General features: G+C 32.3%; 1 protein-coding gene across 3 annotated transcripts; it reads right to left on the bottom strand.

The window, feature by feature from the left end:
- Positions 1 to 6,358: 6,358 nt before the first annotated feature.
- On the bottom strand, positions 6,359 to 15,816 carry LOC109807926 (zinc finger (C3HC4-type RING finger) family protein). 3 transcript variants are annotated; one of them, XM_020370656.3, is made up of 18 exons: positions 15,549 to 15,816; positions 14,429 to 14,527; positions 14,213 to 14,295; positions 13,995 to 14,079; positions 13,812 to 13,898; positions 12,945 to 13,006; positions 12,440 to 12,678; positions 12,297 to 12,357; positions 11,696 to 11,873; positions 10,250 to 10,288; positions 10,087 to 10,145; positions 9,923 to 9,959; positions 8,818 to 8,867; positions 8,652 to 8,721; positions 8,132 to 8,207; positions 7,522 to 7,601; positions 7,341 to 7,409; positions 6,359 to 6,537 (listed from the first exon to the last, which is right to left on the bottom strand). In XM_020370656.3, the coding sequence occupies exons 1-18, from the start codon at positions 15,612 to 15,614 to the stop codon at positions 6,478 to 6,480; spliced, it is 1,500 nt and encodes a 499-aa protein (XP_020226245.1). In that variant the 5' UTR covers positions 15,615 to 15,816; the 3' UTR covers positions 6,359 to 6,477. The 3 variants fall into 3 exon arrangements, with proteins under 3 accessions (XP_020226245.1, XP_020226246.1, XP_082932863.1); XM_020370657.3 differs by lacking the exon at positions 15,549 to 15,816 and adding an exon at positions 15,259 to 15,537; XM_083076737.1 differs by lacking the exon at positions 15,549 to 15,816 and adding an exon at positions 15,259 to 15,537 and having other exon boundaries at positions 14,256 to 14,295.
- Between the last annotated feature and the right edge of the window lie 1,101 nt (positions 15,817 to 16,917).

Here is a 16,917-nt window from a genome sequence, read left to right as displayed (position 1 = left end):
TAAGAATACATTAACAAATTATGCCTTCGACCCTAACTATAATATGTAATGTCACCAATACAGCATTGTGTCTACAAATGCTTTATGTAAACCAACATTAACAAGTTCTAGATTATACTTTCTACGATATTATGCTTATAAAATTTGACTTAGATTGGACAATTGAGCCAGTCTAACCAAGACTTGAGTGCTTAACTATGATTGAACCATGATTTTGGCAAGTTAATAAGAAGTACTTAACTATTGCTCAACTTGAGACTTTACTTGCATATCACTAGTTGAATTACTAGCTCGACTAGAGATTGGCTAACCTGATACCCTTATTGAGTCAACTTCCCATCCTAATTTTAAAACATTATTTATAACATTTTATTTTTATGAGGATTGCTTCAATATCATTAGTGAAAAATTTATAAATGTATAACATATAATATTAAAAAAAGACATTAACAAGTTAAGTCTTGGAGCCTTACTAATAATATGTAATATCACCAATACAAAGTTATGTTTGTAAATGGTTTAGGTAAATTAACATTAACAAGTTTTTAATTATATTTTGTACAAAGCTTAGATGTTATACTTAACTCGGATCAGTCAGTTAGATTGGTCTGACCAGGACTTGAGTGCCTTATTGGGTTGAGCTGAGAGTTGGATTAGATATGCATCTGACCCAATCTTGACATCATAAAACTGTTACAATTAGATATGAACCAGTTTTAATGGACCAATTTATCTTGTTATATGCTTGAGTTGCATACATGTTTCTATTAACTCAAGAAGTGTGCACATTTCTATTGGCTCTACTAGTAGTGGATCAAAACTACGTGAGTTACTTGAGATTTGTGCTAGAAGTGATTATTATACTTTCGTCTAATTTCGCATGTCTACTTCCGCTTGTTTGACACACAATTTATAGAAGAAGAAAAAAAGTGTGTTGCTAGCACTCCTCTTAATGGTATAAGCAAGATAAGGTAAAAATGTATCTATCAAGAATTGAACCATGGTCTTGTCAAGTTAATGAGGAGGAGTACTTAACCATTGAACCAATTTAGACTTTACTTGCATATTATTAGTTGACACATTGGTTTGATCAATAATTGACTAACCCCATACCTCTACTAAGTAACCTACTTTTCTGAATTTTAAAGCATCATTTATAATGTTTTGTTCCTATGAAGATAGTTTCAAGAGCATTAGTGAAAATATAATAAATATATAATATTATAATAAGAATACATCAATAAGTATGTCTTGAATACTTACTATAGTATGCAATGTCTCTAATATGAGGTTATGTCTGCAAATGCTTTAGGTAAACCAACATTCACAATGTTCTGGATTATATTTTTTAAAGGGTTAATATTATGTTTTCTAAACATGGCTCAGATTTACCGATTGGACTGGTTTGACTAGGACTTGAGTGCCTTACTAGATGAGATGAGAGTTGGATTAAATATGCATCTGACTCATTCTTGATGTCATCAAACCAATCAAATTTTGCATGAATTAGTTTAAACAAGCTAGTTTATCTTGTTGTTGGCTTAAGATGCATGCACATTTTTGTTGACTCGAGATGCGTGGATATTTCTGTTGGCTCTAGTTAAGGTGGCTTGAAATTGTGTATGTTACTCGAGCTTGATCTTAAAGTCATCAAACCAATAAAGCTAATTATGAATCAATTTGAACATACCAGATTATCTTGTTGTTGGCTTGAGACACGTGCACATTTCTATTGACTTGGGATATGTTCATGTTTTTGTTAGCTCTATTTATGGTGGGTTGAAACTTTGTGTCTTACTCAAAATTCACGCTAACTGTGATTATTGGACCTATGTCTGCTTCTCCAAGTTTGACACTTTTTATATAAGAGACTGTGTTGGTAGAACTTTTCTTAATTGTAAAAGGAAAATATAGTAAAAATGTATCTATCAAGAATTGAACCATGGTCTTAGCAATTTGATAAAGAGTACTTAACCAATGCACTAATTGAGAATTTACTTCATATCACTAGTTGAATTACTAGTTCAAATAGTGATTTGCCAATCCAATACCCCTATTGAGTCAACTACTTCTTAGAATTTTAAAACATTACTTATAACATTTTATTCCTATGAAGACTGTTTTAATATTATTAGTGAAAAATTAATAAATAATCGCGTCTCTCTAAAATTGCAGTCATGGTAAAATCTTTGTTCATTTAATCATTAGGGACTCCCAAGCACAAAAATTCTCTATAATTAGATAATTTTAGAAAAATATGTAATATTATAATAAGAATAAATTAACAAGTTGTCTTATAGTCTTACAATAATATGTAATGTCATCAATATAATGTTATGTCTGCAAATACTTTATATAAACCAATATTAAGAAGTTTTGGATTATATTTTGTACAAAGCTTGGCTATTATGTTTTTAAATCTCAACTCGAACCAGTCACTTGGACTATTCTGACCAAGACTTAAGTTCCTTATCGGATTGAGCTGAGAGTTGGATCAAATATGCATCTAACCTAGTCTCGACATCATGAAACCAGTAAGATTCATTATGGATTAGTTCTGATAGACCATTTTAACTTGTTGTTAGCTTGAGACACATGCACGTTTCTGTTGGCTTGAGAAGTGTGCACATTTTTTTGGCTTTATTGGTAGTGCATTTCAACTGTGTGTGTTACTTGATATTATATGCTAGTTGTGATTAGTGGACTTATATGTGCTTCTCTAAGTTTGACTCATTTTTTCTATAAGGTGTGTTGTTAGCACTCTTATTAATGGTATAAGAAAAATATAGTAAAAAAAATCTATCTATAAATAATTGAACCATGATCTTGGCAAGTTCATAGGGAGTACTTAACTAGTGCACCACTTGAGACTTTACTTGCATATTACTAATTGGCTTACTAGTTCAATTAGGGATCTGTTGACCTTATACCTTTATTGAGTCAACTACCAATTTGAATTTTAAAAAATTATTTACAACATTCTATTCCTATGAAGGTCATTTCAAGATCTTTAGTGAAGACTTAATAAATATGTAATATTATTAGGCCTGAGCACAGGGCAGGTTTATACGGGTTCATGTTGAAAATATTCAACCCAGCCCAAATCGACAAAAAAAAAAAAAATCAGTCCATTTTTGACTGCTACAATGATTTGGGTTTGTCAGGTTCGGATTGGTCGGGTCTCGAATTAGGCGAGTCGATTTAATCGGGTTGGGCCGCCAACTGCTTGGTCCTCTTTTGCATGCTGAGAAGGATGTTGTGATCTCTGAATCACTATCCGTCGCCACCCTCATCTTCCCCTCCTCACCAATCCTTAACTCCACCCACATAATCGCAGTGCACCCGTTCACCCGGTTCGATCAACCCGACCCAACTATTCCATCGGTTCCACCGCCTCTACGTAGTGTAGCAGCCGCTTCACCCTCTCCACTAGCTCCTACAGCGAGCAAAACTCCTCCGCCAGGTGTCGCAACTTCAATGAAACCACACGCTCTAAGGTGGCCAGCATGGAGTAGAGTAGGAAAGGGGTTGGACACATTTGTGGCCAACGTGGAGCAGAGCAGGAAAGGGGTTGGACGCATATGAAAGGCTTAAGCCCATTTGAAAGGTGTCGGTCAGATTCAGATACCGACGAGTAAAGATATTTAAATCCGAACTCCATCGTCAAAACCCATTAAAATCCGATTTTCCAAACCCAAAAATCTAGAGACCCAAACCCAGCCCGTCCATAACACATCTTTAATTGGGGGTTACTTCGGTTTCGAGCGACCTCGAAATATTTGCTCACGCCTAAATATTATAATAAGAATGCATGAACAAGTTATCCCTTAGACACTTACTACAATATGTAATGTCACCAATATGAAATTATGTTTGCAAATGCTTTAGGTAAACCAACATTAACAAGTTTTGGATCATATTTTTGTACAAAGGTTGGATATTATGTTTTTAAAACCTATCTCGAACCAATCGGTTGAACCGATCTTCCTAGGACTCAAGTGTCTTACTAGGTTGAGTTGAGATTTGGATCGAATATGCATTTGACATAGTCTTGAGTCATCAAACTATTAAAATTTGGTATGAACTGGATTGAATGGACCAATTTATCTTATTGTTGGCTTGAGGCGCATGTGCATTTTTGTTGACTTGAGATGTGTGCACGTTTTTATTGACTATACTGGTGGTGGCTTGAAACTACGTGTGTTACTCAAGCTCGGTCTTGACATCATCATAAAATTCATTATGAATTGGTCCAAACAAACCAATTTATCTTATTGGCTTGAGATGCAGGTATGTTTTAGTTGGTTCTACTGGTGGTGGATTTAAACACCATGCATTACTTGAGATTCATGTTATCTGTGGTTACTCAACCTACGTCTACTTCCCTAGGTTTGACACACTTATTCTACTAAAATAGTGTAGTGTTTGCACTCCTCTTAATGGTATAAGCAAAATATAGTAAAAAAAAGTATCTATCAAGAATTAAACTGTGATCTTGACAGGTTAATGAGGAGTACTTAACCACTAAACTACTTGAGACTTTAGTTGGTTCTGTTGGTGGTGGCTTGAAACACCTTGCGTTACTTGAGATTCATGTTATTTGTGATTACTTGACCTACATCTACTTCCCCAGGTTTGACACACTCATTCTATTAAAATAGTGTATTGTTTGCACTCCTCTTAATGGTATAAGCAAAATATAGTAAAAAAGAGTATCTATCGAGAAATAAAATGTGATCTTAACAGGTTAACGAGGAGTACTTAACCACTAAATTACTTGAGACTTTACTTACATATTACTAGTTTAATTATTAGTTCAACTTGTGATATGTTGACCCAATACCTTTATTGCCAATACCTTTATTGAGTCAACCACTAATCTAAATTTTAAAACATTATTTATAATGTTCTCTTCCTATGAAGATTGTTTCAATATTAATAGTGAAAATTAATAAATATATAATAATAATAATAATAATAATAATAATACATTAACAAGTTATGCCTTGGAGCTTTACTATAATATGTAATGTCACCAATATAATGCTATATTCACAAATGCTTTAGGTAAACCAACATTAACAAGTTCTTTATTATATTTTGTACAAAGCTTGGATAATAAGTTATCAAAACCTGGCTTGGACCGATTGGTTGGACCAACGTAAACAAGACTCGAGTGCCTTGCTAGGTTGAGTAGAGAGTTGGATTGGATATACATCTGATCCGGTCTTAAAATCATGAAACCAGTAAAATTCTTTATGTACCTGTTATAATAAGTTAGTTTATCTTTTGGCTTGAGACACAACCATGTTTCTATTGCCCCAAGAAGTGTGCACGTTTTTGTTGGCTCTAATGGTAGTGACTCAAAATTGTGTATGTTACTCGAGATTTATGGTAGTTGTGATTACTGGTCCTACATCTGTTTTCCTAGGTTTAACACATTTTGCACTCCTCTTAATGGTATAAGCAAAATATAGTAAAAAAATATCTATTAAAAATTGAACCATGATTTTGACAATTTAATGAGGAGTGAGTGTTTAACCACTACACTACTTGAGACTTTATTTACATATAACTAATTGACTTACTAGTTTGATCAGTGATCCACTGACTTGGTACTCTTATTTGAGTCAACTATCCATCCAAATTTTAAAATATTATTTATGATATTCTATTCCTTTAAAGATCTTTTCAAGATCATTATTGAAAAATTAATAAATAAATAATATAATATTATAATAATAATATTTTATTGATGTCTAAGAAATATAAGAATATATTAGAAATTGTTATTAGAGTATATTATTAAGATTTTATTATTAAAAATATTTTATATTTTCCTTTGTTTTATTTCTTAACCAATGCCTTAAAAAAATACACTTGTTAATATCTTTGCTTAAATTATAGGTCCGAAATTTTACATCGGATCCAAAGACGTATAGTAAGGGCAATTTATATGGCAGTAAAGCTCTGTTCAAGTTTTTGGAATTTTGTGATATAGAGATGGAGTTTTAAATCATTCTTTGCTAATTCAAAATATGATTTACTATTTCGAATATAATTATAAGACGTTCAACTAAATTATACTCTTTAATAAAGTTAAACTTGTTAATAATTTAAACTATCTCCAAAATTACTCTTAATATCTTATAAATTATTTTTTGTTTTACCATTTAATCTTTTTTCTCTAATTAATTAATATTTTAAAAAAATATGTTTATTTATTTTCTCTAATTAATCTCGAACGTTTATTATCACATCTAAAAGAATTGTTAATTTAATAAGAATATTTTAAAGAAGATTACATCTTATAATTAGAAAAAATGTATTATAATAATAGAGAAGTAACAGTTAAAAATGAGGCCGAAGAATATTGACTATTGAGTGACTTGTAAATGAATTTGCAATAAACAAATATTCATTTACAATAAACAAATATTCAATGGCAATAATAATGGTAGCTCTCCTCAGTTTGTCTTACTGAATCCTGCAACCTTGTTCCTCCTGTCGGAGAAATATCAGGCCTCGTCTAATTCTCTGCAAAAAAAAGGGGAAAAAATGTTTTATAAGGTAACATGCAAGCGAAATATTCAAATGTAACTGCGAAAGTACCGATTCATAGAATGTCTTGGGAAAGATTATAATTCCACATTTCAGCTATTTTTATCAAGAAAAATATTGTGTAAAATAAGCAGTATTTTGAAACACAGATTAAATTTGTAATATTACTGTTTTTTTTTTAAGAATAAACTATTTTTATGAAGCTGAAATTTTGAAATTTATGATTATTTTTAAACAACTTTTTAAGCTGATTTACTGTATAGAAATTGATTTTTTTTATTTTATTTAAATGAAATCAAACATCTTAAAATCACTTCCCAACAAACTTATCCAAACAAAATTTTATTTTAATTATAATTGATTATAACAATAGTCGATTATTAAAACTAGCGGAAAGAAACACTCCGTGCCTCTCTTGTTAAAAAAAGTAAATAAAACAAATAAATTGATAATTGTTTAAAAGGTATGCCTCTCTCACTTAAAAGAAAATTTATAAATAAAAAAAAAATAGTAAAGTGCGGTAGTCATTTGAAGGCGTGGATAATTTGGAAAATTTATATAAAAAAAATAGTAATTTATAAAAGAGTTGTTATAAGATTAAAATTAAAACTAAAATATTTACGCGATAAAGGGTCGTCGTCTATATTAGAGATTAGAGATATAGATAATTTAATTTTCACAGTTTTTCCATACACATCCTGAAGCTACAGAGTAAAATGCATTACTATAAGATCAAATTTAACAAGATTTATTCCTATATGTTAAAAATGGATTAGTACCTCGGGGGTATCTCTTATGCGTAGCAGATCCAATCTTTCCGAGGGCCTCCGATTGGAGAGGGTAGTCAGCTGCAATCAAAACTAAATTTTAGTACACAGCAACAAAAATAGAAAAAATTGATGTTCTCATCGATGAAGAAAAAACTGATGTCATGTCACAAATATACATATATGTAGTTACCCAAAAACTAAAGCGCTCAGGGTCTTTTAGTGAGGGCATCATTGCTTCAACACTGGCGAGTCTCTCCAGTTTTCTTTGATCTGTATGATATTTCACAAGTTTAGTATTGCAGCAGTCCATTGTCATTTGTAAAGGTGCGAAGAGGAAAAACAGTAAAATGGGACAACAAAAACTGCACCATCATAAGAATTGACAGATTTCTGTGATGGTGTTAGAAATAATTGCTCAGCATTCCTCCCGCACCCCCAACCAACCCCCCCCCCCCCCCCCCAAAAAAAATTTAAAAATAAAAACAATTTGGGAAAAGAAAAAGGTGATGACCAATACATCTTGGCTTTCTTTATAAAAAAATGTATAAAAACCCCATAGGTAAACTGTTATATTCCATCTTAAAACTAATTAAGAAATGTTGTCCAATAACTTCTAACACCCTTCTTCCACAGGACCACATATGCCAGTCAGAACAGGCGAACCTACCAAAATAAGCGATTTAGCTAGATGAATTATAAGTTCTATACTATGTTAGATCCTATCTTGCATCTCAAAAATCTATGCAGGCGATGTGGGACATTCTAACATAAACATCATATAATTATGGTTTAAAAGTTACCATGTCTTGCTGCTTCTTTAGCTCTTCCTATCCATGATCGAGCACTTTCAGCTGCATTATACGTCAATTCTTGTAACTGCACAGCATAACAATAAGTTATCACTTGGATCCATTTATTTTGTTACGGTGTAATGCATTCAATGCAAAGAGTCGTCAGATTAACATTAAAAAATACAGCATCCAGAAATATAAATTGAGGGCAATCAAAGTTCTCATTGTTCAATTCAAGGTTTTATATCTACATATCTTGGTCAATATAAAAAAATAAAAATACTTATTGCAGCAAAGCCAAGAATGAAACTTACACGTATCCCTAATAACATGTGACAGCATTCTTAACTTTAAAACAGTTAAATTTACCAGTCTATAACATGAGTATTATTTTCCACTCTGTATCCTAGGAAAAGCATATACCGCTTCAAGGTTTATATGCTTACGGTGATAATAAAAAATCAGTAAGCTATCCAACAAGACAGTAAGCTTACAAACACCATGCATCCCAAAATTTTAGGGAACTTACAATCTCTCTTTCTCTTGTCCCTTCTGGTGGCATAATATCCTGTATCCATTCAACTTCTGCAACACGATACCTGAATAAAACATCAAGTATAAAGCCATATTTCCATCAAAGAAAAACAGCCAGATCAACAGCAAGATAATTTTGTGAAACATAAGAGACAACTAACCCATCCTGATCCCAAGAACGAATGATGCGAAATCTCCTGCGACTTTCAATCTGCATGTAGCAATACTTTCTTACACATTGAAAGATTTTTTAAAAAATAAAGAAAAAATCAAGTCTTTTTAACAGAATCCAGGATAAAAATGAAATTTCTTTGGAGTCTCTGAAGCATCCTAGGACCAATAATACCAAAATAAAATGAGAAACACCATGACTACTGAATCTTCGAGTGAACTTGTACAACTTGCCAATTTCCAAAAAAATTCTCAAGTTCTTATTTTTACAATGTGAGAACAATGTATACATCAGCATCGTGACAAAATACATGTTATTTGCTTTGAAATGGACAGTTGTACATTTTACAATTAATAATGATCATTCTAACTAATCTCTGCTTAGTTTCAGAAAATGATTGCTGGATATGGTTTGGCCTAATTCAGCACTCACACCAGTTCGGTAATATCTCATCATTTGTATAAAACTAAGTCCTCCTAAATAAAGCTACATAAAGAAAATCCAAACAAAATGTTCAGATTACAATAAGATGGTATTGTTGAGATTGCAATAAGATTATCGAGATGTTATGAGATATAGGCTGAAATTGTGTTAGAATATTTGATTGATTTCATTGGAATTATTTCCCTTTATCAGCTGTACATAATTAGGGTAACTAGACTAAACATATTGCAATCCTCTTTTCCTAATTATTGGAGATGTCTTATACAAAATTTCTATGCATATGATAAGACTAGGAGACTCTCTCCTAAGCAAGTTTTTCAGATAAATATTTGTTCCTTGTCTCTGTTTCAAGTATAAAGTCCATAGACCCTTTAGTTTCTGGGATTGGAAAAAGAGCATTTTAAAGATAGGGGAGTCATTTGATATTTTGTGAATCTCTTGCCAGATGGATAATTGCACCAGACAAATGTTCTTAAAAACTAGAGAAAGAACAATTAAAAGAAATCCTGCCAAGAAAGATGAAAGAGAGAAGTATCTTGTTCTTGAAAGTTGAGAGAAAGAAAAAAAAGACTTCCACATTTCATCTTCACTAATAAAGATTATAACTATAGCAGAGAAGCATACATAAGAGAAAACAGTTAAATTTTCACCTCTATATAAAAACGCCCATCTGGAAGTGGCTCACACCTACAACATCAATAAAAAAGAACATTATTTAAAGCAAGTGACATACATTAGATGAAATTTAATATGGTGAAGGGGTTATGTATTTGGGGTTTTTTATTTTCATGTGAAAAGGATGCCAAGCACCTACTCTGTGATTTCCACTTCACAGGCAAATTCAGCTAAGGAACCTGTTGAATCAAGTATAGCCTACAAGATAAATAGACAAGTCATACACGTACAGTAACAGATGGAAATGGTCAGTGCTATATAGCAAAAAAACGGAGGGGAAAGGGATAAGTGAAGTAACCTACCATTCCCATCCGATGATTGCCTTCCATTATTCTTCTTACCTGTATCATTTAAAAAATAAATAAATTAGAGTTATGATGACATTTAGAGTCCCGTAGTGCCATTTATAATTTAGTTAATGGATTATTCCATGGATTGAATATGCAAAATAAATCCCTTTCCACTGACAGCTTCTGTGCAAATTTCAAAAATGATATATACATAGCTCACAGACTATATATAACAAGTTACCAGTCCACTCACTGCTCTCCAAGTATTGCAATCATGCGCTATAAATGTCACCAGAAACATTCAAAATAAATTCTAGAATCCTAACAGGTACTAAAGGTTTGGGTTAAAGTGAAAATTGTTATATCCAGTATTAAAACCATGGTTGATAAGCCTAAACCAATAGGTAAATTAAACAAAGATAGCCTTTTCACTTTAAACCAAACTTCAGGAGGGTTTAGTGTTAAGGAAAAAAAGGTATAGGGAGTAACTTGAGAAAGTGTAAAATAACAAAGGGTTAGCGTAATTTACCCTTGCTTAAACTAGTGAAGAAAACACTAAGTTCCGTTTTTTCTAACCAAGTGCTTCACAGTTGTCAATCCCTAATACAAACTTAATAATTCAAAATATAATTATAGTACTTTTTAGGAAGAAATCGTTTCATGAAGTTTTGATTGTATATGAATAAGAATATTTTAAGTATTTTATCAAAACATGTTAATTTTTTTTTTCCATACATTTTGTTGATAGCAACATTTTTTTGCATATATGATACGTGCCAAATAGTATAAAAAATAAATAAATAAATAAATAAATAAAAAGGAAAAAGAAGAACATTCCATTGAAAATGTCCACCCGATATAGTTAACCACCATTAGACATTTCAATAACCTCGTGATACTATTAACCACTTGTGAGGCATATTCAATCATTAGTGTTGCAAGTACAAATCGATAATTATATTCAATCACATTTATTTACTCTTAATCACTTGTGAGACAAAATTAACCACCTTTAGATATTTCAATAACCTCATGACACTAATGCGACATTCAATCATTAGTGCGACAAGTACAGATTGATAATTGTATATGCACATTCATTTATTATTAACCACTTGCGAGATAAACTAATCACCATTAGACATTCCAATAACCCCATGACACTATTAACCACTTGTAGACATATTTAACCATTAGTGCCATAGGTACAAATTGATAATTATATACAATCACATTCATTTACTCTTAACTCTTAGTAATGCAAAGTCAACCATATCTACACGTGGTTAAAGGGGTGACAGGTGGACACTAGGTGGAGAATTCCCAATGGTATGTTGATCACTACTCAAGAAAAAAATTAGTATATATTTTACAAATAAAACTGATCAAACTTGCACATTCAAAATATATTGAAATTTAAAATTTCCTACTGACTATGAACATTTGTTACCAACTCACCATGAGTCTATACCGAGGTTCAAATATATTGAGTGGAAATCTCTGACACGGTATGACAACATCCATGACAAAAAGAGGGAGTAAATCTACACCAGCATTTATTAAACCGTCATGCTCTTGCTTCCTTTCAGCATATTCCTCAGGAAAATTCTTTTGTATGATGTTCTTCAATGTCACGCTAGAAACAATTGACAACAGATATTAGAGAAGTAACATTAAATGAAATCTGTTAGAACTTTTATTTGACCAAAGTATCCAATGATTAAACTGAATTCCGATGAACACATACTCATAAGCCTAAAAGAATTTGCATGTTATAAATATCAAAGAGTTTTCCCAATAACCAGAAGGGTGTTGGAAACATGCATTTTTGTCCTATTAATTTGGAGCAATACATTGTCTCAATTTGGAGCAAGAAAAGTAGATTAAGAAAGTATCTTCCTATTACCACGTGTTTGGCCATTAGGCTTTCAACCTTTAGAATTAGAACAGTGAATAACTATCCCACTACCAGCTACAACAAGAAACATAAAGTAACCCATAGTTTTCATGTGGTTTCCCAAATTACCTTATGACATTGTAGAGAATATAGACAACTAACCTGATGGAACATGTTCTGGGACTAATAAACAGAACTGTCCTGCACAATGGGCATCTGTTTCCTAACACATTAGGACGAAAATCAACATAGCATAGAATACATAGATTCCATGGAAAATATAATCAACAGCAGATAGCACTAACCACGATCCATTGACTGAAATAGGCATGAACGGCAAAAAGAATGTCCACAAGGGGTTGTAACAGGTTCATACAGTAACTTCAGGCAGAGAGTGCAGTCAAAATCATCATTACGCTCTGGTTGTCCATGTGTACTCATCCCCGGTGAACTAGATGACAGTCTTTCCAAATTTTGAAGAGGAGCCTGAAGTGAACTAGATGACAGTCTTTCCAAATTTTGAAGAGAAGCCCGGAGAGAATTACTATATGATATTAGAAGACAATGAGGGGGGGGGGGGGGGAAACTAGTGAGTTTTGATATAGTTCAATAAATGACTGTTGCAAAAGCTCTATATTCAGATATTCCATCTGAATTTATAAAAGGGGTATACATGATAGAAATAAAATAATATATACATACATACATACATATATATATGTGTGTGTGTATGCATATGTATGTATGTATATATATATATATATATATATATATATATAATAGAAAGCAAGATTTGCAAATGTGTAATACCTAAAAGGATCAACTTGAAGGCCTGAAAGAATAACTTCCCGGGCTTTCTCATATTTCTCTAACTGTCAAATTAATACAATATTATATCAAGTTACATTCAATATAAACACCATCAAAATATAAAAGTAGGCCAGACTCCAGAGAGGCAAATGTTTAGACTCAAGAAAAGGATGTCCAATTGACCATGGGCAAACACAAAAGTTGACATGATTTTTTGTATTATAGAAACTCAAAACCCCACAGCAAATACACAATAGATTTCGTTTATAACGTCTGGCTTTACACAAGCATTAAATATTATGCAAGTTTAACTTCCACACCTTCAAACTCACTATGAAGCACAATAATAATGACAGTGTAAATTAAACTTGTCAAGTAGGTAGGGAAATCTGCATAAAATAACCCACATTAACCATTGAAGGTCCAGAACACAACAAAGCACATTAATTACATATATAAAATGTAGAGAGGCTTCTTTAGCATCACAGTCCCACTGTTTATTTGGTTTATTAGAAGAAAAACCAAAATAATTTTAATTACTTTCTGTCTGATAGGCTTCTGAATCTGAAAGAATTAACCACACTGGTAAAAGTTCCTTCTATTTCAAAGTATTCCCTAGAATCACAGGCTATAACTAAAATAATTTGACACTGTCCCTTATTATTCTTTTGAATCACCATAATATTAGTCATGTAGGTATAGACGCAAGGTGGGAGAATTCTCCTCAACTAGCAACATGAGTTAAAACACAAATGCATAGGAAGAAAATAAAAATTAAAGGATAAATACATTTCGTTAAAAAAAATCAAGGGTTACCCCACAAATTAAAAGAGAGATGAACTGATTAAGAGAGCATGAGACACCTACCAGGAGAAGAGCATTGGCCTTTAAAAGATAGGATTTTGCTGAATTACTTTGGAGTTCAACAAGCTTCTCAGCATCCTTCAAACCCAACTGGAAATGGTATTCAATAACCAACTCAGTATGTGCAAATCAATTTAGGAATACTATAATATTTCAGCATGATAAAAATGACGCAAGTGGACATACTTCAGCAAGTGTTGTGGGTTCAAGTCCACTCAATGGCCTACGTTCTGAAGATGATGGTGTTCTGTGCATGAAATATTGGCTAATCCTGATTGGAAAATATCAAAATTGCCATGAGAGCACTGAACTATACAAAACTGAAGCAAAATTATTTGGAAGATGATTAAGAAGATAAGTTTGTAACAAGTAATTCAAAAGAAAATTATTAAACTATGATTAACCTAATATAAGCTGCACTTCGATTGCTGAGGATGATTGGATCACCTGATTTGATGTTATTGGCTCTTGAGTAAAAGTTGATTGCCTGAATAAATAATGACAAAAGGCAAAAATTGGAAATACATTGTATAAGCATCTAATCTAATTGGACAGCAGGTGATCAAATAAGAACAATCAACAGACCCAACCCCCACCAACAAACAAATTAGCACACTAACCTCTTCCATTCTGTTCTCTCTAAATGCCGCATTGCCATTCTGCACAAGCTCTTTAATATAATTAAGTGTGTCCCATGACAAACCTTCTTGCCCATTCTCCTGAAACCCAACCAACCAAAGTTCAGTGTTCACAATTTCACATTTCTACGTTAGATTCTCCAAGAAAACATTAATCTGTTAAAATTATAAACAGATTAACACCATCCGTTTTGAATGTTTAATACATAAGAGGACCGTATCACCGGAATCAAACAAATAAAAGAGGAGCTAGCTAGTAGCTACCCAATGCCCAAACTACTCCAAACAAAGAGAACAAATATCCCCTTTCCTTTTTCTTCTTTTTGGTAATTGATACAAAGTATCCACCTCTAAAACTAATCTTTGTCGAATCCATGAGCGCACATAAGATGAATATTTCCCTCCCAACATATTTTGTTCTATACCCAATGTCAGGATTCAATTCCTGAACAACTTCGTTAAGGGACACAAACCGCTACCACTTGTGCAAACCAAAGTCAGGATTTGATTCCTGAACAACTTGATTAAGAGACACAAGTCACTACCACTTATGTCAACCAAAGTTAGAATTCAATTCCTGAACAACTTGGTTAAGTGACACAAGCCGCTACCCGTTGTGCCAACCAATTTTGGTAAATGTCCCCTTTGCTTATTAGCATCACAAAGGTGTGTTCACAGTCACAGCTATGTCATCACCAGACACCGAGAATATGAGGAATCAATGAATATGTTGCGAAACAAAATTAAAATATTGCGGCAGAAGAAAATCGAACGACAAACAGAGCGCGTTTAGTTGTCCTCGGATTCACCACCTAGGAATTAAGCGCTAAGGGGAAAAAGTGAAATCGAGGCAACAAGAGGAGTTGTCCTTTGGCGTATTATTGGTAGCAACTGGACAGGGAGAGAGGAAAGAGGCAAACGAAAGAAACAAGCCGCGAAGAAAAAAGCCATGCCAGCTAGCTACACAGAGAGAGAGAGAGAGAGCACAGTAACAAGAAAAAAGCAAAACACGAAAAAAAAAATCCTCCACTGGGTCGAAATCGAATTGGCAAGAATGAAGAGTGGTGAAAGAAAAGCGGTTGCGCGGAATGAGGGAACTGACCAGAACGTAGTCGTGGACGTGGCGGAGGGCGAGGTCGAGGGAAGAGGGAGAAGAAGGGGAAGCCATTGCGAGAGTGAGGAATGGGAATGGGAATGGGAATGGAAGGGTTATGGTGTTGCTATGATAGGGGCAATAAGGGGCATCGTGTTCCACCCTGGCTCCTTCGTTGCATACACGGACCAAAATCCACTACGTCTATGATGAGAAAGGAGAGTGTTGAAAGTTGAAAGTTGAAAGTGAATGGGGTTGATGTTGTTGTACGTGGAAATATATATGCCCCGTGTTTTTGTGGAGGCAGTGCCAGTGGAGCCACTCCATTTTTTCTTCGCATAGTTTCTATCTATCATTCTCTAATCTCTTTACTTTGACCCACGCCTCTCGAGTCTCCTATGTTATTCCATTTCTCATTTCACTATTTAATAAATAATTTTTTTTTTTTTGTTTGTGTCATTCGAGTACTTATTATTTTTTTAAGAAAAATAATGTTTTTATTAATTTTTGAGATTTTTTTAAGAAATCGTGTTTCTTAATCAAATAAGTCTTTTAAGATTTATTTGGAAAAATAATTAGTTAAATATTTATTAAAATTTTATTACATGTAAAATTATCCTATAATAAGTTTTTTTTTATAGAAATATTTATCGATTTTGTTAATAATTAATTTTTATTAAAAAGGTTTGTTTGAGGACTTTTGATAAAAGAATACTTTTTTTCAAACTAAAAATTATAGTTAAAAGAATGATTAAATTTGTCTAATTTTTTTATAAATGTTAAATTCTCACTTATTCCGTGAGAAAACTATAGAAACATATATATAATAAAGAAAAAAAATATTTTTTAGAAATAACATTTCTATTAATTTTAAATGATGAAATGACCATAAAATAATTAGCATTTTTAACTTTAAATTTTAAAAATAATAATAATAAGAACGTTCCATGCGCCAAATAATTCCTTAGCTTCCCAACCATATTTTAATTCAACAACATTCTTGTTTAAAACAATTTTTCTAGAGACCACTTATATTCTTGGTATGGGACACATTTTTGTGTTGAGTAAGACCATTATAGGTTTCAGTATTTAATGTGATTGTATCCTCTTAACTTAAATTCAAATTATTAATTAAGTTAAGACAATCTCATATTAGTTAATTAAATCGATTTATATAAAAATAAAATATTTATCAATAAAATTGTTATTACAAACATAATTAAGTAAACATATTGAAATTTAAAAGGATAATGTGTTGCAACAAAATTTCATTAAAATAAGATGGACAACCGGAAAATTTCTTTTAGATAAGTTTATTTTGATTAGTTTAACTGTTGAATTTATTAAAATAAACTTATTGTATAAAAAAAATCAAGAA

Source organism: Cajanus cajan, chromosome 6 (assembly GCF_000230855.2).
Source record: "Cajanus cajan strain Asha chromosome 6, NIPB_CcT2T_4, whole genome shotgun sequence".
Taxonomy (NCBI): domain Eukaryota; kingdom Viridiplantae; phylum Streptophyta; class Magnoliopsida; order Fabales; family Fabaceae; genus Cajanus; species Cajanus cajan.
The sequence above is the reverse complement of the archived record's forward strand: the minus strand, read 5'-3'. Positions and strand labels throughout refer to the sequence as shown.